Raw genomic sequence first — 26220 nt, 5'->3', positions numbered from 1 at the left:
TCTGAGACTCCTGGTTACACATTTTCACCGAATGGGAAACTTTGAGTTTAGAACCACAGTAACTATTTCACAACTTCTTTTCCACACCTAGTTTCACAGTTATTGAAACCTCCTTGGAACTACTCAACACCCAGAGCTTTAAAAGTGTTTTTACATCTTTGCCCCAGTTTATGCCTTGATAACTTTATAGTGGGCATTTACAGAGTGTTTGTTTAAGTTTCAGGACTTTTTATTTTTCCTGCCATGCAGTCTGAATGCAGGAACAGCATATATAAGGGTTTCTAAAATGTGTCCAAGCCTTTCGAGACTCATCTAGAGGATAATATTGAGTGGCACAACAAAGGGTCTGAATGTCTAAAATCACTTTGTAATTTTGGGATTTTAGACAAAGACTGATTTATAGGTTTGATCCATTTAAAATTGCGTCTACAACGAACCAAAATAAAGCAAAGCCTGAATTCTTTATGAAGAATCAATATGCTTCATCGAGTATGAAGTAGTAGCAACGTCTCTGCAAAGTGCACGAGGAAATATCTTACATTCTCACAGTGACTTCACTTTAATCGCTAATTTAAACTCTTGCCATCATGCTGCGTAGGCTTCACAAACTTGAGTTTCCAAGGCTTCTCTAACAGCTATAACATGCATTACATTGTATTACTCGATACAGTATGCTTAATAGCATTACATGTTTTTGTTATGACCTCCCCCTGCAGTGCCAAAGAATACTCTCTCCTCTACAATAAGCTCCATGGAAACGGCACCGCTTTGTTCGCAAGAGACTTTTCAATAATCAACGAGCCATATGTGCGCTGTTCTCTTCAGCTAACTAAGCATACTATCACACACTCAACCGGTTCAGCTCCGTGTCTCAGTGGCCTATTTGTTTTTAGTGCTGTTTTATCTACTTTGTGGGCATTTGCTACCTGTACAGCGCGCGCTGGTGCACACAAACTCACCAAGCTTTTCACCAGTATCACGAGACAGCCCTGACGAGTTTTGACTCCTAACTGCCTCCAGTGCATGAGCATATATTATGTTTTTGTGCTCCCCCAGGAGCTCGATTGCAAGGCTGATGTATCAGATTAGTGGATAGAAGTCTAGATGGCTGAATGTCATATTTGCATACACAGCACTGACTTTTTGTCTTAGCACAATGCTGGATGGCAGGTAGGGAGACTTTGCAGCTGAGTAAAATGGCTAATGGGGAAGATAACTCATAATGAAACGACCAAACAAAATGCCAGAACTGCCATATTTACACTCAGTGAAAGGACATCAGAAACAGAGGAGAGGTTATATAAAGAGTGCGGTCGTGCTTTGCATTATGAGGCATAGTTTTTATATAATACCGTATGTGAATGTGAGTGATGACAGCTTTATTCCTACACACAAGAAAAAAAATAGATGATTATTTCCTGTTGGCAATTTTATAAGCATTTACCTTACCAACAGAAGATGTTTTATAAACATAAACTGTCCTAAAACAATATTGGAACCTGCTGTTTTATCACTAATCGGTTTTTATTTAGAAAATGCTGCCATCTTTTCTTATGGATCAAGTATTGACGTTTAATATAAATTAGAAACACTAGATTATTTCTATTTGATGCTACTTTATACTTGCTAGCCAGATGCTGATAATCAAATCTACTCAATTAGTTCATCATCAGCAACTGTCAAGCACGGCGGTGGAGGGGTAATGATTTGTGTTTATTTTAGCAATGGGACTTGGGCACCTTGCAGTCACTAAGATCAGCGGTCCCCAACCAGTTTAATGTCGGACAATATTTTCACAGACCGGCCTTTAAGGTGTCATGGATAAATACAACAAAATAAAATGACACCACCAAGACAAAAATGTGGTATTTTGTAAATATAATAATAAACGTGAATTCAATGTGTAATTGTGTAACTTTATTAGCAGTGTCCTCTTGAAATGCGCCAAAAACATTGAGGGTAACATCCTCCTCTCTGCCCCTTAATGCTCTCTGGTCGCTGTGGTAACGTGTAAATATTTCTTTGGAAATACAGTCGTGTGAGAAAATTAGGACACCCTAAATTTTAAAATACATTTGGAGATATGGATATTTAACATACATTTTAACAATACTGAGGCATCCAAATAATATAACTAAACAATTAAAAAATAAGAAAAGCCTTTTTAAAACTTTATGTGAAATGTAATTTAAAAAGAATGCAATTTCTGGTGAGGAATAAATTAGGACACCCCCACATGTTATCGCACTTAAAATGGTTAAAATCACACACAGGTGTATCACATCAGGTTCACATGATCAGTACATTGTTATCCAGCATTTTAAACGAGCCTTGCCCTATTTAAACCTCAGATTTAGTTTTGTGTGCTCCTGACTGTTGACGTGTTGAATTGAGCGCCATGGTGAAATCTAAAGAGCTGTGTGATCCCCTCAGAAAGAAGATTGTGGCCGCTTATGAGTCTGGTAAGGGATTCAAAAACATCTCAAAAGAATTTGACATCAACCATTCCACCATCCGGAAAATTGTTTACAAGTGGAGGACATTCAAAACAACTGCCACCACGCCCAGGTCTGGCCGTCCAAGCATATTCACCCCCAGAGCAGACCGCAAGATGCTCAAAGAAGCCATCAAAAATCCTAAAATGTCATCACAGGAACTACAGCAGGCTCTGGCTACTGTCGATGTGAAAGTGCACGACTCTACTATCAGAAAGAGACTACACAAGTTTGACTTTCATGGGAGGTGTGCAAGGAGGAAACCTTTGCTCTCTAAGAGAAACATTAAGGCCAGACTGAAGTTTGCCAGAGCGAACGTAGACCAAGACCACGACTTCTGGAATAATGTTCTTTGGACAGATGAATCTAAAACTGAATTATTTGGGCACCAGAACAGTAGACATGTTTGGCATAACCAAATACAGCCTTCCAAGCAAAGAACCTTATACCAACTGTGAAGCATGGAGGTGGCAGTATCCTAGTTTGGGGATGCTTTGCTGCAGCAGCACCTGCAGCTCACCATCATAGAATCCATCATGAATCCAACTGTGTATTGGGGGGTGCTTGAAGAACATGTGAAACCATCTGTTAAAAAATTAAAGCTGAAGCAGAACTGGACACTGCAACATGACAATGACCCAAAGTATACCAGCAAATCCACCAAGAACTGTCTAAAAACTAAGTAGAGAGTCCTGGAATGGCCAAGTCAAAGCCCTGATCTTAATCCCATTGAGATGCTGTGGGGTGACTTGAAACAGACTGTACATGCAAGAAAACCCTCAAACTTCTCACAGCTGAAAGAATTCTGCATTGAGAAGTGGCCCAAACTTGCTTCTGATGTCAGAGACTGGTAAAAGGCTACAAAAGGTGTCTCACGGAAGTTATATCAGCCAAAGGGGGCAACACTAGTTATTAGGGGGTAGAGTGTCCTAACTTTTTCCTCCATTAAAATACACATTTTTGTTCATATCTTTTTTTTTTTGATGTGTAATTTTTTTTTATTTTTGTTGTTTAATTGCAATTAAGTCACTTTCTTTTCCAGTAACACATGAAAACATGATTGGACATTGATTGATATGTGAACATTTCTTAATAAAGAGCCGATTATTTAATGGGGTGTCCTAATTTTCTCACATGACTGTAAAACACGCGACTACAACACGGGAAAAGACCCAGGGAAACCATAAAACCATAAATTTCACACCCGAGCCTCAACTCTTGCGGCCTGGTACCAAACGACTCACGGACCGCCGCCGGTCCATGGCCTGGGGGTTGGGGACCCCTGATTAAGATGGCCATAAACTCTTCTCTATGCCAGAGTATTCAGTTGTATTCACATGAGACAAATGTGAGGCTATCTGTCCAGCAACTACAGCTTGGCTGAAATTGATGTCATACACGATAACGACACCGAGCAAACCAGCAAATCTACAACAGAATAGCTGAAAAACAAAAGACTTAAAGTTTTGAATATGTGTATGGCAAACTTAAGAGAACAAACCTCAATAAACTGAAGCAACAGTGTAAATAAAGTGTAAAGAAGAACTGGCAGAAATTCCTGCACAGTAATGTGAGGATCTGATAAACTCATACCGATTATGATTACTGCAAGTTATTGGTGCTAAAGGTGGTCCTACAAGCTACTGAAGCATAGAGTGTACTTGTGTTGTAACTAGAGTGCAAACACTAGAACATATGGACTACACATCAACGTTTCACAATCAGAATTGGTTATGATCATATCTTGTTAGCTATACATGACTTCCACTAATGTTAGCCAAACAGTCCGTCAGATACCTGGGACAGTTAGCACATATTACACAGAGCAACTAATTTTGTAATTTGAAACAGGAAGTGCTAAAGTCACGTGATAAGGAAAGCTCCAGTCAATGGATGTTTGTTGTATAATTCCCCAAATATAGCGGTCCACAGTGGCTGCTGTGGTCATGTTGTACAGAGCTGCTGAACACAGTTTTGCAGTTTGCTTTGTGGGCTCTACTCCTGGGATCTCTTAGTTCGTCTATCTTTTTTAGCCCACTCGTGTTTTTCATGTTACACGGTTGAATTTTGTCTGAGTACATATAATCAATGTCTATCTAACAACTTCCTGTTAATGGACTCAAACCCATGCTGTACTTTTTTTTTCATTTTCTGTACATTTGTTTTATATTAAATGATATTTACTTCGTTTGGCCTTCACAATGCCTGTGTCGTGACTCAAAGGTGTGTACTTGCCAACAGGTTAAACTCATTCCCCCTGTTTGCTCTGACTATTATGGGCAGCATGAGTAATGTCCAGGACTCCGTCTGACAGAGGAGAATTGTCTGTGGTCAGAGAGAGGGCCAGTGTCCATCTCTGTCCATGTCAACTCACTTCATCACTGGAAAAGAAAAGTGCAGATCTGTGTCCTTTGCTGTGATAAATGCTTCTACCTTTCTCATCAATCTCCCTCCTTCTTGTTGTCTTTTCCCTTTTATGCTGCCAAAGTAAAAGGCCGGAGGACTGGGAGGAGTCGATATTTGTGCACCACAAAGAGTGCGGCTACAGGTTGAGAGACAACATCCATTTCCACATGTACATCAGCACCTCGCCGTGTGGAGACGGGAGGCTCAACTCTCCATACGAAATCACTGCTGACCGTAAGAAACCCTCTCTTTCTGTTTCCTTGTTTTCCATAAAGTCGACATCATTCAATGAATAAAACGCAGCTATTTTAATACACATATAATCCATTTTACTGCTGCCATTCTCTCAGTTTCTCAGACAGTGTCTTACGTTATAAAGAGATCATTTTCTCTGGCAGACTTTCTGAAAGCCACCGCTCTCCTTGTATTATTTCACAAGAAGCTGCCATCCTTTTCATGTCACATTCTGTCTTTGGCCTCTTTTCAGTTGCACTGTGCTGACTAGATGACATTTTATTGCTTACCTACTGAATATAAATTGTATACTCATTTAGATGGTTTGCCCAGCAGTTTTCTGGTGGCCTACGAGTTCAGAAATGTAATCTGGTCCTTCGCTGACTGACGCTGCTTTTTTAAGCTCTGCGAGTACATTAATACAGTGAAATTTTCATGAAACCAGCACAGACGGAAAGAAAGAAGGAGAAAGGCTGTCATTAGACAGAGCTTTTACACTTTTTAGGCATTAAACATTTTAAATTTAATGCTGTGCACTCTCGCAGATTACAAAATTACCGAGCACCTTTTCCCGACAGTTCTTAAACATTTCTGAGTTGGAAGTCGGCGCTTAAGTTTTAGCTGCTGTCAGATCAGCCGCAGCAGCAGCCGTGGAGGAGAGAGGAAAAGGAAGAGCGTGTCACTGTGGGGTGTAAGGCTCAAAAAAGGAAACAGAAACAGCGATTGCATATGTACATTTGGTCACGGTGCAACAAAGGCGTATATATTGCTATAGAGTGTCACAGGGGTGACACGCAGCGAGACACAGAGAAGCTACAGCGGCACGGGGAGAACATGCAAACTGCACTCAGGCATGATCCAAACAGTAAGAAACATTTGACTTTAACTACCACTGTCAGCACCTGTGGAGGTCATGCTACACTGCACGCCCACGCTAAACCACGTGAAATTGTCTTAAATGGATCAAGGAACTTGCGCTCTTGCTAACAGTGTCAATAAAGCAAGGATTTCTCTGTCAGTTTGAAAAAAATAAAATAGAAACTTTCAAAAGGGCATCGCTCCAGGGAGAAGGCTTCCTCCTCCCTCCCAAAAATCACAGCCCACGCATTCATAAACAGTCCAGTCAAGTGTTTGCTTCATTAGTGGTAAGGCAGCAGGCAGTCGCAAACTAATACGTTTAATTCCCTACTCCAAACTTTAAACTTGCATATCAGTAATGTTTTCTTGTTTATCTGCTTTTTCTGTTATACCTTTTGAAAGTACACAGCTTCATACACACAGACTGTAACAGCTGAGAGCTTTGCAACTCATGCAAACAATTCAACTCCTACTTAAGACGTGCTGTATATTCGCATGTAATGTATTTAAAGACATATTGGAAAACCCTCTTGACTGCTGAGAGATGAGATCTGCGACTTCAATACTGGCAGACTGCATGACGCTGGCTGGTGTTGTGTAGTAAGAAATGATTTTGTAAAGTAGTAAAACTGCGATCGTGCGCATTATTCTTTCAGTGCACAGCAGCAGACACTTAATGAGGAAGCATCGGAGTCACCTGCGGACTAAAATCGAGTCGGGCGAGGGGACGGTGCCGGTGCGTTGCCGGGGACCCGCCCAGACCTGGGACGGTGTCCTTCAGGGTGAACATCTCATCACCATGTCCTGCACAGACAAGCTCACAAGGTCAGTGCGCTCACGTGTTCCCAACATTTCCTGCGCTTAAAGTCGCATTTTCTTGTGTGTGTCCAGAATAACACACACATATCCTGCATCCATTCTTTTTTTACATCCACCAAGGAGGTTGTGGTTTTGGTTGTGTTTGCATGCGTGCCATCATTCTGTCTGTAAACACGATAGATTGAAGAGTTTTGAATCAATTCCTGTAAAACCTTGTAGGCATGTCAAGTGGTGTCATGTTAACAAGCCAGTCAAATTTGGTTTATATGGTTATATATGGTTTAAGTCTTCAAGATCAACTTAATGATTTATTTGTCAACAAAAAGTCTTATAACTTAGAAACTATGATTCTTACAAGTGGGTCACATTTGACCTCTGACCTCATTTTTTTCTTTCGACTTGGCTCCAAGTATTCTCAAGAAAAAGAGAATAAGCTGATTAGTTAGTTAGAAATATTCTGTAGTATTATATAATTTAATGAGCTCAAGTAATTCATTTCCAGTTATTATACATACATAATGTTTGTGTAATCACTGTAAACAGCTGCCATGCTGTTCTTATCTGATTTTTACCTGCATTACAAACTTGTTCAAGTATGTTTCGAAAGAACAAAGAAAACAATTAATATATACAAAATACAATACTGTTGCCTTAAAAGTCCATTCTGGCCAGAGACTGAGCTTCCTTGGCAGAGCTTTCCCCTCTCTGAGTGCTTCTTAGGAGAGTGCTGCCCTCGCCCACTCTTGTTGAGATTAAGTAGGTTTGTCTCACAGGTTTTAGTTTTGACTTTTGGTGATAGATACACTTTTCAAAAATTGCTACTTTTGTTCAGTTCGCAGCTTTGACTTATAATTTGTTTTTATGCCTCATTTATTGAAATCATAATCGAATTATATGAGTGAGCACTGCAGTTATTACTGCATGGATTGTGCTCATTTAAAAGAGAAAAAGAAAAGACAAAAAAACAGCTCACCCCCTTCACCCGGGAGATGTCTGGTCTACTTAAGAGATGAAAGCTAAAGTGATTGGTGGAAAGGTTAACCTTATTAGGAGATTAGCTTCCTTATGAGAAGGAAAGATCTCTGTTTAAATAAAGCACTTTTAGATGTGATGTAAGGAGAGGGTTCTCTGATATTTACCTAATGCATCAGTGTGTGTGTGTGTGGGATGGTGTGTTAACATGAGCTGTGCAGAGTGAGAAATCTTTTGTAGTCCGGGGGGGCGGGGGGGGGGGGTGACTATTGATTTCCCATATGTGACTTGAATAGCTAATCCCATTCTAATGAATTAGTGTATTAATCACGGCTTTGTTTAGATCTGTAGTGCTGCCTGTTATTTAGCTAACATATTAGTCATACAATCCTTTACACACTGTGGTCTATAGTTGGTAAAGGCTGCTATGACTAATATTCCAACCTCAAGGCTTCTGCAGCCCACTTTAGGGACAGAAAAACCTCTGTGGTCTGCCCAAACCCTTAATTACATCTCTAATCAACACTAAGATGTCTTCTGTTCTCACACTTGTAAAAACCAACAATAGGTGCTCGCTTTTTGTTGCTACTTCTCTTCGTTTTCATAGATTAATTTTGCTGTTGCTGTGAGCTGCTTGTTGATGATAATTAGCCATGAAAGACTTTTCTTTTGCCACCTTTTCAGTACCATTTCCATAAAACTGATGAATTCTTCTGTCAGTTACAATTTCCAAACAATTAAGTGAAATAAAAAATAGACCTCGGGTCAAAAACTGGCCAAATAAATGAAAAATAATGCACAATTAAAATGTTCTTCATTGTAAATATTAGATTACTCACCCAGTCCACCTGAAGTGTTGGTTCTGGACTGCAAATTTTAGCATTGATCTGATGCCAAGTAAATACAGGGCTACTATTGCCGATACCGATACCAGTACCGATACTTTAAAATGCCCAAGTCCAAGACCAAGTTATGATTTATGAGATGTATAATTTTCAATTTGAGCACAAAATGGCTGTGACGATTTTTACTTTCCGTAATAATAAGTTAAAACAATAAAACACACTTTTAGGCTTTTTATGTGTTTTTGAGACCTAGAATGTAAATAAGCTTGTCTCTAAAGCACTTTTGGTCAGATTTTGTTGTTTATCATGCTATAGCCTATAAATAAAATAGACATCAATCGTCAGTCAACACTGACACGTTTCATTAAACATGTTTGATGTATGTTTTTTCTTTTCTAAAAAAATTATTTAATACAATTTATTGGGCTATGTACCTAACTTAAAGAATAGAAACAAAGTATTGACGCTTTCACACTAGTATCGATCTGATATCAATATCAGTATCGATACCAATACCGGTACCGCCCACCTCTAACCTGTAGTGCCGTCTCAGCCCACTAGAGGGCAGCAGTTTACAGTTGAAAACTGTGGTTTTAATCACTTATTTCTAATTCATTGATTTCTGTGATTCCTGGCACAACAGTGTTAGTTTAGAACAGACTCAGTGACCCAGTAATATATGATGAGAGAGCAAAACTACTATAGAACCCATGTCCACACGTTGTCAGGCCAGTTTAGGACAGATGGCCACGTTACATCAGGACAGCTTTGCTCTTCTGCCTCCAGCTTCACGCTGTCCTTGTGTGAAGAGTGGAGGCTTAAGTGTGGTCACACTGGAGGCTGCTACACATGCATACATATTCAAAAAACGTAATAATGTTAAATATATTTCCAAATACATTCCAAATTTAAAGTTGTGAGGTGGTATTTGAGGTGATAAGTGATTATAATGATTCTTATAGTAAATAAATATGTTATTATTTTGGCTGTGCTCAGTTTCTGCTGCAACATTCAGATGGTGGGGTCAGAATTTTGCATAAACATCATGAAAGCATGGAGCCATCCTGTGCTGATGGTGGTGCAGTAGTGTGGGGATATTTGCCTCCTTTATACACCACCTGGATGGCCTGGCAGAGGCCACAGGCTAAAACACGTTGATCAGGTAATAAAGTCATTCTTCATACCACTAGTGTTGGTGGAGCTACGGCCTCCTTAGATTATTGCTCTTCCCCAATGCACCGAGGAAGCAGGTGAAGTTGTGCCAAAAATTTCCTTTTTGCTTGCAGCAGGATAAAATGCTGTGTCACAAAGCTCAAATCTTCTTGAACATGACGGGCAGTTCACTGAGATCACAGTCACCAGATCTCAGTCCAACAGAGCGCCTTTTGGATGTGGAGGAGCAGGAGATTAGCTAAATGCATGTGCAGCTGAAGAATCTGCAAGCACCTGTGTGATGCTGTCATGTCAACATGAACCAAAATCTCTGAGGAATGTTTCCAGCATCTTACTGAACCTAGGCCATGAAGCCGAATAAGCTGTTTGGCAAGTTTTTCATGGGAGCCACCAACAAATGTGACACCATTTAAGGAGAAATAAACTTTCACACATGATAAGATTTATTGCCAAGAAGCATCGTTACAACAAAGAAATAATCGCTCAAACACAAATTTCTTTACTTTTTAAGCAATTTAGCCCTTACAACGGCATGTCACAAAACTGTGATTGTCTCCAGTAAAGCCATTCCTTCCCACTGAAATATTCCAAATTTGCTAGCACGGCTAAAAACATTCACCGCTGTACCGAGTAAAGAAATTCAACAATTGTAATTCTTCTCTTCTACACCTGACGTTCTCTGAAATATCTGAAATCAATTTTTAATATAGTCTCAGTTGTTCTGCCACGACTCTGCCTCAACAGGAGCCGAACCCGTGAATTTAGCTTAGTAAGCACCACGCTGTGCCAGCCGAGCCGTACAGGACTACAGCTGAGCCGCTGCTGTGCGTGTGTGTGCATGTGTGTGTGTGTGTGTGTGTGTGTGTGTGTGTGTCAAAGGAGCGACACAGAGAGAAAGAGAGAGCGCACGAGCGAGAGGTGAACCCTTCTCCTGTGTAGCCGCTGTTAATTTGACCAATTTGATTCAGTTGGCCAGGGCTGGAGATGGTGTGATTAAATCTACCCAGGTCACCAACAGGGGTGAAAGCAATTACTTTACAAAAAAATAGAGTGACGGGGGAGGGAGAAGGGACAACCCTGCTTTCCTCCCCCACCGCCCACCCGCTCACCACCTTCTTCACCGCATCCCGCCCGGCCAGACAGCAGACGCGCTCTCCTTGCTCCACAGCTTCCTCTTTCCTCTTTTTTTTATATCGCTGTAAATGATCGGTGGCCATCGTTAAACTGAGTGGGTCACAGAGGGCCAGTTTATCAAGGTCAGGAGTGGAAGGTGGAAGTGAGAGGAGCTTAGAGCTACAGAGTGAACACACACACACACACACACCAGCACACACTGCAATCTTAAAGCAATCCCCTGGATACTCTTTTTGTCCTCTGTCACGCTCATTTTGCAACCTCCCATTACTTTTTTATTCCCCTTCACTTCCTCCCACTTCCTGCACTTTATTATCGTTAGTTCAGCTTTTGACCAGAGGGGATATTAGGATCTTTGCTCTTATCATAAACACAGCTGATAACAGTGGCCGTTGCATCACCCGCCGATTGTCATCGTGTTTTCTTAAGGCCGGGGCCTCGGTGAAGATTCTTCACTAATATTTGATTCGAAGCCGACAGCTGGATTTAATTGAGGGGCCTAAATGGCTTTCATATAACGATGATGTTCTCCATTCCACCGCAGTTTTATGCAGATGAACACATTACTTTAATGGTCGGCGTTTACTGAGGGTGGGAGAGAGAGAGAGAAAGAGGAGGTCCTCTCCCCTCTCCTCTCTCTAGATTCACACGCCCAAGCCAGATGGCTGTCTTTTCTTGCATGAGATTAGAAGATGTTTCTGATTCACGGTGTCGCTTTCTGGGTAAATTAATATTTCAGGCTAAAGTATTTTCTGTTTGCTTTTTGAACAAAACTCCTCCTCTCTGTTTGGGAAGGAAGGACAGATCTTGGTGACAGATTGCAGGTAAAGCAGAGGCGGGCGGGCTGCTGCTTTGTGAGCCCGTTTAAGTGATTCCCAGAAAGCCGGTGATGTTAATTGACTGCTTGGGGAAGCAAAGGAAGCCGTAATGAGTGATTATTAAGCTGGAAAGGGGTGGTGGGGGGGATGCGGGGTGTAATTGCATCCATGATAAGGAGACATTGATTAACAAAAAGAACAGTGATGTAAAAATTAGAAGCCTCCGATGAAAGTCCGGTGCACAGCTCAGGTAAACAGCAGGATTCCTCTTCATTTACGAAGGGCAGGGATTATAATAAACACGCTAATTATCATTTTATATCCATAAATTAGCATCTGCTGCTTAAATTCAGATTGGGCCGGCTACACTTTGAGGTGCCCACGTGGCCTGTGGGATTAGCCCCACAGTGATTTTGTGTCACTTGTGGATCACTAAACAAACCACAAGGGGATCCGCGTGCAGCGAGCAGTCGACTGAGGCTCTTCTGCAGCCCTGCAGTGTATTAACCTCTGTGGCACTGATGAATGCACACGTTGGTAATGTGTTGTTCCAGGTAATGAATGCTGATGTACTGACCTTTGGCGGTGTTGTTGTTGGTGATGACGGTTTGTGTTTCTGGGGGAAGAGGACGTTTATGCGTGAAGAGCGTGTGTGGTCACTTGCTGCTATTCATCACGTCCCACATCAAGATAATGATCAAATTGTCTCCACCTGTCATCAAAGCTCTCACATCTGCCTCGTTGTCTCATTTTCCCCACTTTGCCTCTCTCTATCCACCGCTCCACCCCTCCATCTCCTCCTTCTTTTTCGTCCCTTCGGCCAACTGTTGCGTTTCGTTCTTCCTTTCACCCACACACCTCATCCTACACTCGCACCTTCGCCCACATTTTCACGAATGCTGTTCATTCCATCTTTTCTCCTCTCTTCCCTCCTTAACTTCTTCTCTCTTCTCTTCCTCCCACCTCCTCCCTACCCCTAGATGGAACATCCTGGGCCTGCAGGGGGCATTGCTGAGCCATTTTGTGGAACCAGTGTACCTGCATAGCATGACCGTTGGCAGCCTGCGTCACACGGGCCATCTGGGCAGAGTTCTGAACCAGCGTCAGGAGCGCCTGGGCCCACTGCCTGCCACATACAGACGCAACCAGCCCCTGCTCAGCGGTATGACCACAACATAATCAGCCACACAGCATCTCTGGGCAGTAGCTGTAAAATACACTTATAAATACACTCTATGCACTTTGGGAAGTCTCCACACAATAGAAAGTGATACAATAAAAAAAATCTTTTCAATATACTTTTACTTTTTGCTTCTGATGTAGCACATAAAGGTCTGAGGGGTTTTTGTCTGCTTTAAGTTTGGAGCTTCTTTGGGTGGCATTGCTTTAAACAGGTCCCAAATGTCAAGATTGTGATGTTCATTATAATTGAAAACTACATGGAAAAATTACCTGGATCTAATCCAATGTAACCACTGGATTTGGACTTTGCATTTTGAAATTTCAGTGTTAGAATTTTAATAATAATAATGGTAAAATGGCCTGTATTTGTATAGCGCTTTACTTAGTCCCTATGGACCCCAAAGCGCTTTACACTACATTCAGTCATCCATACACTGGTGATGGCAAGCTACATTGTAGCCACAGCCACCCTGGGGCGCACTGACAGAGGCGAGGCTACCGGACACTGGCGCCACCGGGCCCTCTGACCACCACCAGTAGGCAACGGGTGAAGTGTCTTGCCCAAGGACACAACGACCAAGACTGTCGGAGCCGGGGCTCGAACCGGCAACTTTCCGATTGCAAGACGAACTGCCAACTCTTGAGCCACGATCGCCCCAGAATGTATAAAAATAATACATTTTATTTGAGGGCGCCTTTCTAAAACCCAAGGTCACCTTACAAAGAGAAAAAGACATCAATAAAACAGTAGATTAAACTGGATTCCACAAACAACAAAATAAAAAATAAAAAAAACCACACGATTTGACAGCAAGTAAAATCTGTATTAAAGCGAGTAAGCCAGTTTAAACAAGTAGGTTTTGAGTTGTGACTTAAATAAGGGAAGGGAATCTATATTTCTTAAGGCTGAAGGAAGTGAGTTCCAGAGCCGAGGAGCAGAGCGACTGAAAGCTCTGTGCCCCATAGTGATAAGGCAGAAGGAACAACAAGATGAGTGGCAGATGAAGATCTGAGAGAGCGGGAAACTGTGGTGATATAAAGCAGATCACAGAGATAAGGAGGGGCAAGGTTATGAATACACTTAAACGTGAGAACTAATATTTTAAAGTTTATCCTGGCTTCTATGGGCAACCAGTGAAGCTGTTGAAGAATCGGAGTTATATAGTCTCTTAAGGGAGTACGAGTTATGACCCGAGCTGCAGAATTCTGAAGAAGTTGAAGTTTATGGAGGGACTTACTGGGGAGACCAAATAGGAGGGAGTTGCAATAATTGATCCAGGAAGTAATAAGACTATGGAAAAGGATGGCAGCAGCATAGGGAATAAGGAAGGGACGAAGTCGGTTAATGTTACGTAAGTGAAAGTATGCAGACCGGGCTATGTAATTAATGTGAGACTGAAATGAGAGAGTACTGTCAAGTATGACACCCAAACTCTTTACCTGCGGGGAAGGAAGGATGGGGGAATTTTCAATATTAATGGAGAAACTATAAGATTTGGTTAAGGTAGAGGCTGTGCCAACGAGTAAAACTTCTGTTTTATTACTGTTACGTTTGAGAAAATTGGAGGAGAACCAAGATCTGATCTCCATAAGACAGTTCAAGAGGGAGAAGGTGGAAGGGATGAATTAGGTTTGGAGGAAATGTAGAGTTGGGTGTCATCAGCATAACAATGAAAATTGATATTATATTTTCGAAATATTTGGCCAAAAGGGATCATGTAGATAATGAATAAAAGAGGCCCTAATACTGAACCCTGGGGCACGCCAGCAGAAACAGGATAGAGACTTCAAGAGTGGGATTTAAATTGGATAAACTGACTGTCCTGTTAGGTGGGCTATATTCGTTCCCCTTAGAGTTGTTATAAAGTGAGTAGTTACCCATAGAGGCCCAGACTGCTTTCTTGTGTTAGGCTGGAAACAATTTTTTCAGTGGTCTATCTAAAGGATGATCTGATATCGTCGTGTTGGTGTTGTTCCCACATCATCATGAAAATGTTGTTCCAGGTTCAACATTGCAAGTGACCAATCACATTGTTGTGACGTTATTCTTTTGCGCGCCAAGCCATTCGTGCATTTATGAAATTCCAATGTTGCAAGGACAATATCAATTCTGCTTACCGTTTATTAAAGGGTTAGGGTTGGGGTTAGGGTCCGTTGATCGGCGGACAGAGGCGGTTTCTCGCAGCTTAAGTACAGTTTTTTGTTTTACGGCGGTTTGTTCCGAAGTCGCAAAAATATGACGTCACAACAATGTGATTGGTCACTTGCAATGTTGATCCTGGAAAACATTTAGTATGATGATCTGGGAACAACACCAACACGACGATATCAGATCGTGCCTATCTAAACATCACCGGCTGTATATTAAAGTTGGATGTAGCCTTTGGTTCTAAAAACTGACCAACAGGGGGCACCTTCTCTGGTTGCAAAGAAAATTCTAACTTGATTTATGACATCAGAGAACATTTTTCTGATGGATTTATGGATTCAGTTACTTTTACCAAGTCTTGTTTACTACATTATTGTGTTCCTTGTGTATAAGATGGCCCAAGTTTGAATAAACTAGTAAAATAAACAGGAGAATTAGGACTAGTGTTCTTGGGTTATCACTGTAGTCATCTCCACCTACACCCTGTCATCCATATACGTGTTTCAAAATCCAGTATTTTGTGGGCCAAAATGACAAAACCAAGGCTTCAAAATAGTAGTCCATTAACTTTATTGCTAACTTTAAAGTCTATGGTAGGATAAACATGTAGAGGGTTCCTCTTTCAAGTGTAAGAGCAGAAGCTAGCTAGCTTGATTAGCAAGGAACATTCATAGCTCCCAAATTATTCTGATATTACTTTGGATACTAAAAGTACATGTTTGAGTCTCCTGTAAAGTGATCTTCAATGTGGATTGACTCACTTCCAGAGACAACAGGTTGTTTCTTGGGAATACCCCTAAAATATCCTTAAACACAAGCACCAGCCTGTAGCCTACTCAGCAAAACTGTTAAAACCCACTAAACATGTATTCTGTGCTTGGATCACTTTCAGCCTTTTCTGTATTTCCTCTTTTCAGCTTACAGTCTGCTTTCTATTCTCACCTTGCCTTCATATAGCGACTTACCCACACATGCTTAGAGATCTGCACTACATAAATGTCCTCGTATACAGTACTCTGTTTTCACGTATTCTTTTTAAGGAATGTCAGCTACAGGCGCGATGCATCATAACAGATCATATGTTACACCCCCTTCTCACACACACACAAACACACGTTCTCGCACTCTTAGCAAACTCGTACACCACTTCTTCTCTACACTTACATTTTGCCAGTCAGACAAGCAAAAACTAAGAAGTTGTTTGGCGCGTCTGCTTCCAGGGCTCCGCTGAGACTCGAGGCTTGTGTTTGTAGTGAGGATGAATGCTGGAAGAGGATGTGAATGACACCCAACTGGTAGAAACTGCATCAGCCATCACTTCAGATCTAGGCCAGGCAGAGCCGCTGAGCGACAGGCACGCACAGAGATGTAGGACACATTTGGTTGCTAGGGATCATTGATATAAACAAAGAGAGTGACAGTCACTTACAGGGAAACACATTATATCATATCAACAGCTCCCTGTGGCTAACATCTCCATATCTACTATACATGGCTTTGCATGCTCTTCTTGAAGGGCGCAGGGGCTCTGTGGTTGCCTTGGTGGCGAAGATTTTCTGAGGCCCGTCCTTATCGAGATTGATAATTGTGCTGAAATGTCCTCTGGTGATGGTTGCTGGGGTGAATTTATCACCGAACCCTCAGACCGCAGCCTCAGCGAGCATTTCTCATGATTTGGCTTTTTAAATGGAGTCATTTGAGTCTTTGCTTTTAGATATTACAAGCTGCGGTTAATATTTGGAAAATTGTGGTCAGGTTTGATCTTTTTGTTCATAGTTCTTCCTTATCTCATTTTTTATCATAGCTACAAAGAGTGTTTAATGACTGTTATAGGTTCTTTTTCCCACCAGTTAAAGCTATACTAATGCTGTCGAATGTCCTTTACGCCATTTCTTGAGGTGTCCTGCACATGCTCTGTCGTCCTGTCTAACAGTGATTGTGTGTTTTCTGTGTGTGTGTGTCTCAGACTGTCAGATCTTTACACCTGCAGTACTATGAGTAGTTTATTGAAGGGTGAAGGCAGGGAGAGAGATGGACAGAGAGTGGAGATGGCCCTACGCCAAATCAATGTAATCACAGCCCTTATCGGACAGCCATTCAATCTGAGAGGGAGCTCGGACCGAGAGAGAGACAGGCTGAGGAAAACAAGGGGAGACAGCAAGGCAGGGCGGGAATAAAGAAACGCAGAGCTTCACTCGCATTCAGATGTCTGCACGTGTATCGCCCCCTCCCATTCCTCTCATCTCCTCCGCCAGCCTTTCATTGCCTCTGATGAGCTCCCTGGCTATTGTGAGTCCAGGGTTATTTAAAAGCGACACCCCCAGAAGAAATTCCTGGGGATCGCAGGGCCCGTTCTTATCGCACACAGCCAAAGTGGCTCCACCTGAACCCCGAGGGCCAAACGCATCGATGGACTGACTTGTCCTTCACTCCTCGTCCTGCTGTTGAGCGAACGCAAACTGTGGCGGGGCTTTGTTGTTTCGGGATAAGAGGAATCGGAACAACAGCAGATAAAGGAAACATTAATAACGTTCGTGCTCCACTTTTGGAGCTTTGCAGATAGATCGGTGCACATGCATGTTTTACAGCTACACCCTCTTTTCTCTACGTGTTGAAATTCATATTTTAGCTTTTGCTGTTCTGAGGTCTGATACATGTTTGCATTAAGATGCTGTCACTGTGAGGAAAGTTACTTGAAAAATGTAATCAGTTACTCATTACATATTAACATCAAGTAATCATCGGCAATCCATCAGTGGTGCTGTTAAACATTTGATGCCCTGCTGAATTTATAAGTTTGCTTACTTACAATGAAATGATCAGTTACTATTTTTTATTATTGTTTTTTGGGAAAAGAAATTAAGAGACAGAATATCAACCTAAAATCTGTTGGGGTTTTTTTTTGTTGTTGTTTTTTTTTAAAGAAACATTACATAAAAAGTATAAATTAATCTGCATGTCATTGAGTAAAATAAGTATTTGATCTCTGACAACCCAGCCACTATTCTGGCTTCCACAGATTGGCTATATGTCCATGTGGCACACAGATTGCAGTCAATCAATCAATCAATCAACAAGACCAAAGAGCTGTCGAAAGACATCAGTGACTGCAGATCTGCGCAGGCTGGACTGAGCTACAAGACCATCAGCAAGAAGTTTGGTAACAATGTGACAACTCCTGGTGTGTTCATTCGGCAATGGAAGAAATTGAAAGATGATGGTTCATGGGGTGATCATAAGAAAGGTGACAGATCCTTAGCTGAGACCCCATTCACCAAGAACCACATTGGTAACCTACTACACCATAATGGATTGAAATTTTGCAGTGCCTACAAGGTCCCCCTGCTTAAGTAGGCAAATGTACATACCCGTCTTAAGTTTGCCAGTAAACATCTAAATGAGAAGGCTTAAGAGAAATTGCAGGGATCAAATAAAACAAAATCAAGCTCTTTGACATCAACTTGATGTCTCATTTTTAGAGGAAGGGAAATGATGTGTACCGTCCCCACAGTCAAGCAGGGAGGTGGAAACATTATGCTTTGGGGCTGATTTTTTGCTAAGAGTACCGAACAACTTTACCACACTAAGAGGCCAATGAAGGCGGCCATGTACCGTAAAATTTTGGGTCATGGATGGTCTTTTTGCAGGTCTTTAACCACACTGGAGGGGTTTCGAGCATGAATCCCTGTTTAAGGTCATGCATAAGTATCTCAATTGGATTTATGTCCAAACTTTGACTAGGCCACTCCAGCTGTTCCTAGTTTTCCCCAGTTTTCCTCCAGCCTTGGTTTGCTGGAGTTCCAAAGTCCTAAAATGCCTTTGTAACCCTTTCCAGACTGACTCTGCTGTTCTTGAGTTGCTTTAGATTTTGGCATGATGTGTTGATTTTTGAGATATTTTAGTCTACTTCGCTTTGACAAAGACTTTCTATTTAAAGGATTTCCTGATCCAACAGGTCGACGAGTACTGTGGCTAGTGAAACTGAACTCAGCTTTCCAAAAACTGTGGTTAATCACAGTGAATTCATGACTTAACAAGGGGGACAGTTACTTTTTCACACAGGGCCAAATAAAGTTTGATAGCTTTTTTTCCCTTAATGAATGAAATCAATTTAAAATCTGCATTTTCCCTTTTCTTGGGTTACCTTTCTTTAAAATCTGGTCTTTAAAATATGTTTATAGAAAGTGCTTTAAAGGATTTGAGCCAGCAACCTTTCATTTATAATCCAGTCGTTGACACAGAAAATGAGTAAGTTCCTCTTTTCACATACCTGTTGCTTCACTTCTCCTCCACTTCTTCTCCACCCAACAAGGCGCACATTTACAGCCCTGCAGTACTACAATAATGCAGGATAGATGCACTGTGTACACATGAACGCACAGCAGCCTCAGATATTAAGCTGCTCCTGTGTGTACTGTACAGTTCTGAATCCCATAACCAAAGGCTTTAATTCTGCCTTTTTCATGTCTGCCAAACACTTCCCAGAAGAGAAATTGATCAAGTCCTCAATGAAGGAAACATCAAATTGGCTATTACAGAAACAGAGGAGTCAAGCCCATTGAAGGGAAGAAATGAGCCATGAATGGAGCGAGAAGGGTGGAAAAAAGCAGGATGGATAGGAGGGTCTTTTGTTCAAAGAGGTGCGTCTGCACAAGAGAGAAGAGATGGGTAATACATAAGAGACACGGAGGATTGTTACCGTGGCAGGCGATTCATTCCAGCTCCAAGGAGCAACAGAAAAGGAGAGGTGAGATTGGTAAATGGAAGAGTGAAGACAGGAAAATCAGTGTGGAAAAGGAGGAAATGATCTGCAGGCATGTATTGTGGTATTGTAGATCTGGTATTGTAATATAACAAGCTGTCTGTCAGGCGATGAGATCAGAAGCAACTGTTATTCAGCCGTCACAGAGACTCTGCCCGCTGATTTTCTATAAGGGGAGCCTTTAATGTTGCATGATGTAATAAATAACTCAAGCTGGAATCAAAGACAGCGATTCTTTTTTAAAGACATCTTATAGCTGTGATTATTAATGCTCCAGTGTGCAGAATTTACAGGGCTCTATTCCTAGAAATGTAATACAGTATTGATTTTATTTTTCATTAGCATATAATCGCCTCTAAGTACATCTCGTTGTGGTTTTGTTAGCTTAGAATGGGCTCCTTCTATCTACATAGGGAGTGGGCCCAGTATGCTTCTGTAGTAGTCCAGAAAAGCCTTCCAGTTCTTTAAAGGTAGCTTTACATAAAATACAGCAGTTATCAATGGATAACACATGATCTCAATTAGCGTATATACAAATATACAATCAAAATTTAGTTCTAGGAGGCATCTGTCCTATGTGATTTAACCACAGACTGTGTATGACAGATGGCTGAGGCACCCATTTGTTTGTGGACCAACAATGTGAGGTCTCGCATTTGGCATGTTGGCCTTTGTCATGTCGGTTTTTAGAGGCAGAATGGAGTACAAAATTATCAGCTACTACAAATTAGTTTGGTTCACATCTGTGAACTGTATGGGTGCATCGGACAGATATGGATAAGTGCTAATTAGTGCTAATAAATAAATAAATATCACTAAAATTCTACTCACCAAAAACACTTGAGCAATGCAGTTAAGAGAATAAGCCAAGGTGATATGTAGCCGGTAGTTTGTGCCTGTTATGGCAACAAATTTATACTTAAAGGTACAGTCAGTAATTTTTTGAAGTTATTTAATTAAAAAAAAAAAGATATTGTACTGATCATTACAATAATGATAATTACATCTTATCACTATATTTAAATGCTGTGGCTGGGAAGGACTAATTGCATTTTATGTATGTGGGAGACCGGCTACATACGTATGGGCCAAAGGTGGAGAAGAAAAAAAGTCATCAGCGGCACTAGCATCTTAATAAAATGACATCCTCTTCCTCTTCATCTCAAGCTTCATCTGCTGAACTAAAGCTAGGGCTCTAAGACACAAAACATGTATAAATATGCTTATTATTGTCACAATTACTAATTGTCAGCAGGTTAGACGTGCGACCCTCCCATAACTGGATAAATGGGAAGAACAGGCTACAACAACAGCTGGTTATAAGCTAACATTATGCCAGCTAACATTAGACTCGAGTATCCTTTCCTTTTCTTTTCTTCTGATAAACATTTTATTTACAATCTCACATTGTATGAGGATTTATTTGCTAAATGCCTCAGTCAAACTGTTACATCTACTTCTGAGAAAGTTTCATGAACGAACTGCAGCTAACAGCAGCAAAAACAGCACTGCTACCTAACAACTCACTCAGTATGACTGTCATCGATCAAAAGAGAGCTTCTCTGGCTCACTGACCTGTATCGGATCCTTTCAGAAAGTTTTACAGCCTCTTCCAGAGTAAATAAAGGTGGACACTTCTCACTCGGCATTGACAGCTGAGGTAAACAGCGGGCTGGACATGTTCCTTAGAACTGGATTTGATCGGTAGGCTGGTAGAAATATGCCGACTGGCCACAACTATTATGTGGTATAATCTAAATATAGTTTTGATCTCTTTTGGCTGACTGAAACACAGCAGCTAGGATTATGTACTTGAATTGGGAGGGGTACAAAAACAGAACTCAGTTAACTGCAATCTGCAATCTACTGACATCTAGTGGTGAGAATTTGACATCCTCTGCAAACTTTAATAGTGCATATCTTTAATACATGAGATAATTTAATGGTTAAGTTGTAAAGCAATCCACACCCATACTGTGTGAAAGGCATATTAGCAATAGAGATCAAAATTTTTCTTGTACCAGGATTTAAATATAGTTATTTCTGCAGTAAAAATTGGCATTTTAACTTGGGAGTCTCTGGGGATTGACTTGCTTTTTGTATCCAGCCTCAAGTGGCCTTTTGAAGAAATGCAGATTTTGGCACTCCATATTTGTTACATTTTCTGCCCCAGAAAGTGCCGCTTAGATTCAACATTTTCTCCTGCTTCAGGCTGTACAATCGGGTGTGAATCCAAACTCCTATGCAGCTTCTATGAAACGCCCACGCTGGCCTCTCAGGAACATTTTGCCTTGAGCCCTCATTTGCTCCTCACCCTGCTGTCAGCTCTGTTCCCGCCACAGGCCCAGCACCTCTGCCAGTGCCTGTGTTCTCAGTGCAGGCGGCTAATTCTCTCCACGGAACCCGTGTGATCGCCGCTCACCTCCACTTTCCATCTACCGCTGTCTCTTTTTCACTTGCCTCTGCTGATCGCTTTGTGTGCTTTGCTGCGAGGCTAATTATTTCAAAAAGAAATGTAGAGAGTGGAGAACAGAGTGACAGTCCAGTGTAGGCAGCAGTCGATCTTAGAGTCTGGAGATGATATTTACAGCATAAAAAGACATTGCTTATGTGCTTCATTCCTTTTCCAACCTGCTCTCTAAAGGTGTATCAAAACTATAATACTTACATAGCCATCGTATCGTTTTTGTGCATCCCTGTATGTCTTCCAGCCTCAGGGCAAGAGTGAGGCGAGGGTGGAAGAAGGTTAAACGAAATAACAAAGCAGAGGTTTAGAAAACATACAGATGCAAAATTTCACTCACAAAACCATGTGACATTTGTATTTTCTTGTCTTCCACATAGGCTTGAGCAGTGCCGATTATCAGCAGCCGGGGAAGGCGTCATGTGTGTGCGTCAACTGGACGTTGGGTGACGCACAGTTGGAGGTGGTCAACACCGCAACCGGACGGAGACGAGACTCAGGGACACCCTCGCGTCTCTGCAAGCACGCCCTGTTCACCCGCTGGAACAGACTGTACCGCAAGGTGAGGGAAGGCACCTGTGGCGAAGGTCAAGTGGCTGAGACCTTATGACACCAATTCACAACAACAGTCACCTCGAGGCCATTTATATAGTAGGGTAAATGCCCTACAAAATACAATATAATATTTAAAAAAAACAACAACAATCAGACAAACCCCCTATGACCAAGCGCTTAGCAACCGTAGGAAGGAAAAACTCCCTTTTAACAGGAAGAAACCTCCACAGAGAAACCAGAATCAGGGAGGGGCGACCATCTGCTGTAACCGAATGGGGGTGAGGGGAAAATTGTGTATAAACACACAGGGAGAGAAAATAGGTGAGTGAAGAAGAAATACTTGCATCAGCCTAGGCCCATCGCAGCATAACTAAGGGGGATTCAGGGTCACCTGAGCCAGCCCTAACTATAAGCTTTATCTAAAAGGAAAGTTTCAAGCCTGATCTTAAAAGTAGAGAGGGTGTCTGTCTCCTGAATCCAAACTGGGAGCTGGTTTCACAGAGGAGGAGCCTGAAAGCTGAAGGCTCTGCCTCCCATTCTACGTTTAAATACCAGAGGAACCACAAGTAAGACTGCAGTCAGAGAGTGAAGTGCTCTACTAGCATAATAATGTACTGCAAGGTCTTTAAGTTATGATGGGCTCGTTAACTACTTGACAAACACCACATCAGTCCAGATCAGTGACTCAGATCATCTGAGGCGATGCCTAGCAGACAGCTCATGCAGTGCAATGGCAGTGCAGCAATAATGCATTTCTTTGAGCCTTGATACAGTTAATACAATGAGATATATATAATTCAGCTACCTCAGGGTTGCTATGAAGACATAGATTAGCAATAAAGACAAAAATAATTTTTCTTGTTTCAGTTTGAAACCTGTTTATTTCCTTTTGTAAAGTTGAGCATTGACTCTCAGCTCGAGCCTCAAGTGGGCATTTGAGGAACTACAGTGACCTCCAGATGAGCTTAGTTAATTCCAGTTTTCTTCGATTCATCAGAATCACTGACTCCTTCTGCAGGACTTTCTCACAGCAAACATTTAGACTCTTGCGATGTTTTAGAGAAAACACCTAAACGGAACGCGGCCCCCGTCACACTACTAATTACACCGTTCTTTTGTTTGCTATGATGTGCAGAAATGTCTGCTGTGGATAAAGTTCCACGAAATAAAAAGTTAATTAAAACTAAACAAAACACTGCCCACATTGTATCTTTTAGTTCCCAGAAAAATATTATGATGTCCTATTTAATTAATATAAGCCTGAACAATAATCACATCTTACACGTTTCAGCGCTCTGTGCCCTGCAAGTGCTCTCGTGCAGCAAAGCCAAAGGCATTGCTCAGTTATTGTTGGAAACAATATGGAATCCACTGCTATTAGGAATCCCGTGCGCACAGCCGCTACACACAAGCATTAACTACAGTGATGCATGCCAGCAGTCAAAAGGCACAGACACGCGTAGACGCAGAGAGCTCTGTGCAGTGGAAATGTGGAATCTCCTCTCTGCCGTAGATACATTTGTCTGCCTGGCAACATCTGCTGTCTGTGCGGCTTATCAAAAAACTGGCAGCTCGGATCTTTACCCGCCGCACTCTCATTTCCATTCTGAAACTTTACGTAACAGACACTGCCTGCATCGCCAAATGGCGGCCGTTAAAGCATAATGACTATGAAACCATAATTATTTGGAGAAGTACTCGAGGAGGCCCCCACCCTAAGTGCTCCCTGCGCGCCGTATATAAGGGGCCACGCAAGAGCAGTCGCACTAATCTCCAAAAGAAACTTTTGCTCTCTCCCTCTCTCTCTCCCCACTTGTCTCTCCGCCGATCTTCTTTGCCCCCCCCCCTCCTCATGACAATAGGAATGCACAAAAAGCACAGAGAATGTTCAATTGCTTGTGAAATTTAAATGGGGAGATTACACAGCTGTTGAAGCCCCCCTCCACCCTGCGCCTGCTCCCAGCCCCCACCCAAATGCATTTGTGCCGGCTCATTCGCTTTGTTTTGCTCGCTAAACCTTTCGCCCCTCTGCCCCGGCTTTATTTCTCTCTCTCTTTCTGTTCTCCATCCCCGTCTTCACGTCTGACTCCGCTCTTATCTGACTCTCAATTTCTCTCTTCTTGTTTTTTTTTCCCTCTCCACCCATCACTTTCTCTCCCTCTCTCTCCTGGACATCCTCGCCCTCTTCAGTTGGGGATCCACGCGTCCAGCTCGGCGGACCGCCAACTCATGTACGGCGAGGCCAAGATGGCGGCGCGCCCTTACCAGACAGCGAAGCAGCAGTGGTTCAGGTCTCTGCAGGAAATGGGCCTCGGCACCTGGGTCAAAAAACCCCCAGAGCAGGAGCAGTTCCTGCTGTCGGACTGAGTGAGAGAGAGTGTGTGTGTGAGGGTGTGTTTGTTTAACCATCTCTTTTTTTTTGGGTCCAATGAGTCTATGTTTCACAACCCAGTTTAACCTCTAAACTCAAGGCTGTCAGCCCAGCATGTGTGTGTGTGTCTGCATTTCATTCTCCACGTACACCCAGGACGACAGGCGGAAGGTTAACTGGACGGCTGAAAAGAAACGGGACACGAGGGTGGACTTGGTGTTCTTTAAGCACACAAACACACGAGTTTAAGCAAACACCCACCTAAATGTGACCCCCCCCCCCCCCCCCCCCCCCCTTCCACCACCACCACCCCCAAGCTCTTCTGTGGCTGTCAGGGAAGGGTGGGGTAACCTTGAGCGGGAATGAAAGGCAGCCACTATCTTGTCATCAGCTATTTCCGGGCCCCAAGGCTCCCGCTGAGGAGTAGAGCCACGGGGGAGAGAGCGAGACAGACAGAAGCAGAGGGAAAAAAGAGAGGGAGAGGTCCTCGTCCAATTACCGGCCCTGTCAGAGTGACGGGTGATAGAGAAAGAGGAAGGGAAGAATGAGTGAGGAAAAAGAAGGACGGAGCGTCGCTTCAGAGCTCACCTTTCTCTCTCTTTCTCGTTCTATCTCTGTCCTCCTCCTCTTAACTCACCCTTTGACTCTCCGTCGCTCCCTCCTTTGCCCTCTTTTCTGTCTCCTTCCTTGCCTCCACCTCCTCGTCCTCCTCTCCTCACCTCTCCCCGCCACGCTTGGAGTTTAACATGACACGAGGACAGGTTAATACACCACCCTTTTTTTCCCCCATCCCTCCCTTCCTCTCATCTTCACCCCTCTGGGTAAAAAGAGAAAGCGAGGTACATAAACGCAGCCATTACAGCTCGCCCTGAGTGCGTGGAGTGATGGAGGAGAAGGGGGAGTGGTGTATTTACTCTCCTCCTTTTGTCTTTTGACCTGCCTGACCTGAGTTTTTGTTTTGTTTTGTTTTGTTCCACCTGGTT

General features: G+C 42.4%; 1 protein-coding gene across 2 annotated transcripts in view; it reads left to right on the top strand.

Annotated features, from left to right (window-relative positions):
* The window catches only part of adarb2 (adenosine deaminase RNA specific B2 (inactive)), a 206260-nt gene extending 180757 nt beyond the window's left edge, over nucleotides 1-25503 (top strand). For both annotated transcript variants that reach the window (XM_063483359.1, XM_063483360.1), the window contains exons 6-10: nucleotides 4984-5135; nucleotides 6650-6818; nucleotides 12735-12916; nucleotides 22692-22873; nucleotides 25057-25503. In XM_063483359.1, coding sequence (XP_063339429.1) covers nucleotides 4984-5135; nucleotides 6650-6818; nucleotides 12735-12916; nucleotides 22692-22873; nucleotides 25057-25233 — 862 coding nt within the window. In that variant the 3' untranslated portion in view covers nucleotides 25234-25503. The remainder of the gene's footprint in view (nucleotides 1-4983; nucleotides 5136-6649; nucleotides 6819-12734; nucleotides 12917-22691; nucleotides 22874-25056) is intronic.
* Nucleotides 25504-26220: the final 717 nt, after the last annotated feature.

The sequence above is a fragment of the Pelmatolapia mariae genome, linkage group LG9 (genome assembly GCF_036321145.2).
Source record: "Pelmatolapia mariae isolate MD_Pm_ZW linkage group LG9, Pm_UMD_F_2, whole genome shotgun sequence".
Classification (NCBI taxonomy): Eukaryota; Metazoa; Chordata; class Actinopteri; order Cichliformes; family Cichlidae; genus Pelmatolapia; species Pelmatolapia mariae.
Note: the sequence above shows the minus strand (reverse complement) of the source record. Positions and strands in the feature narration are given on the sequence as shown.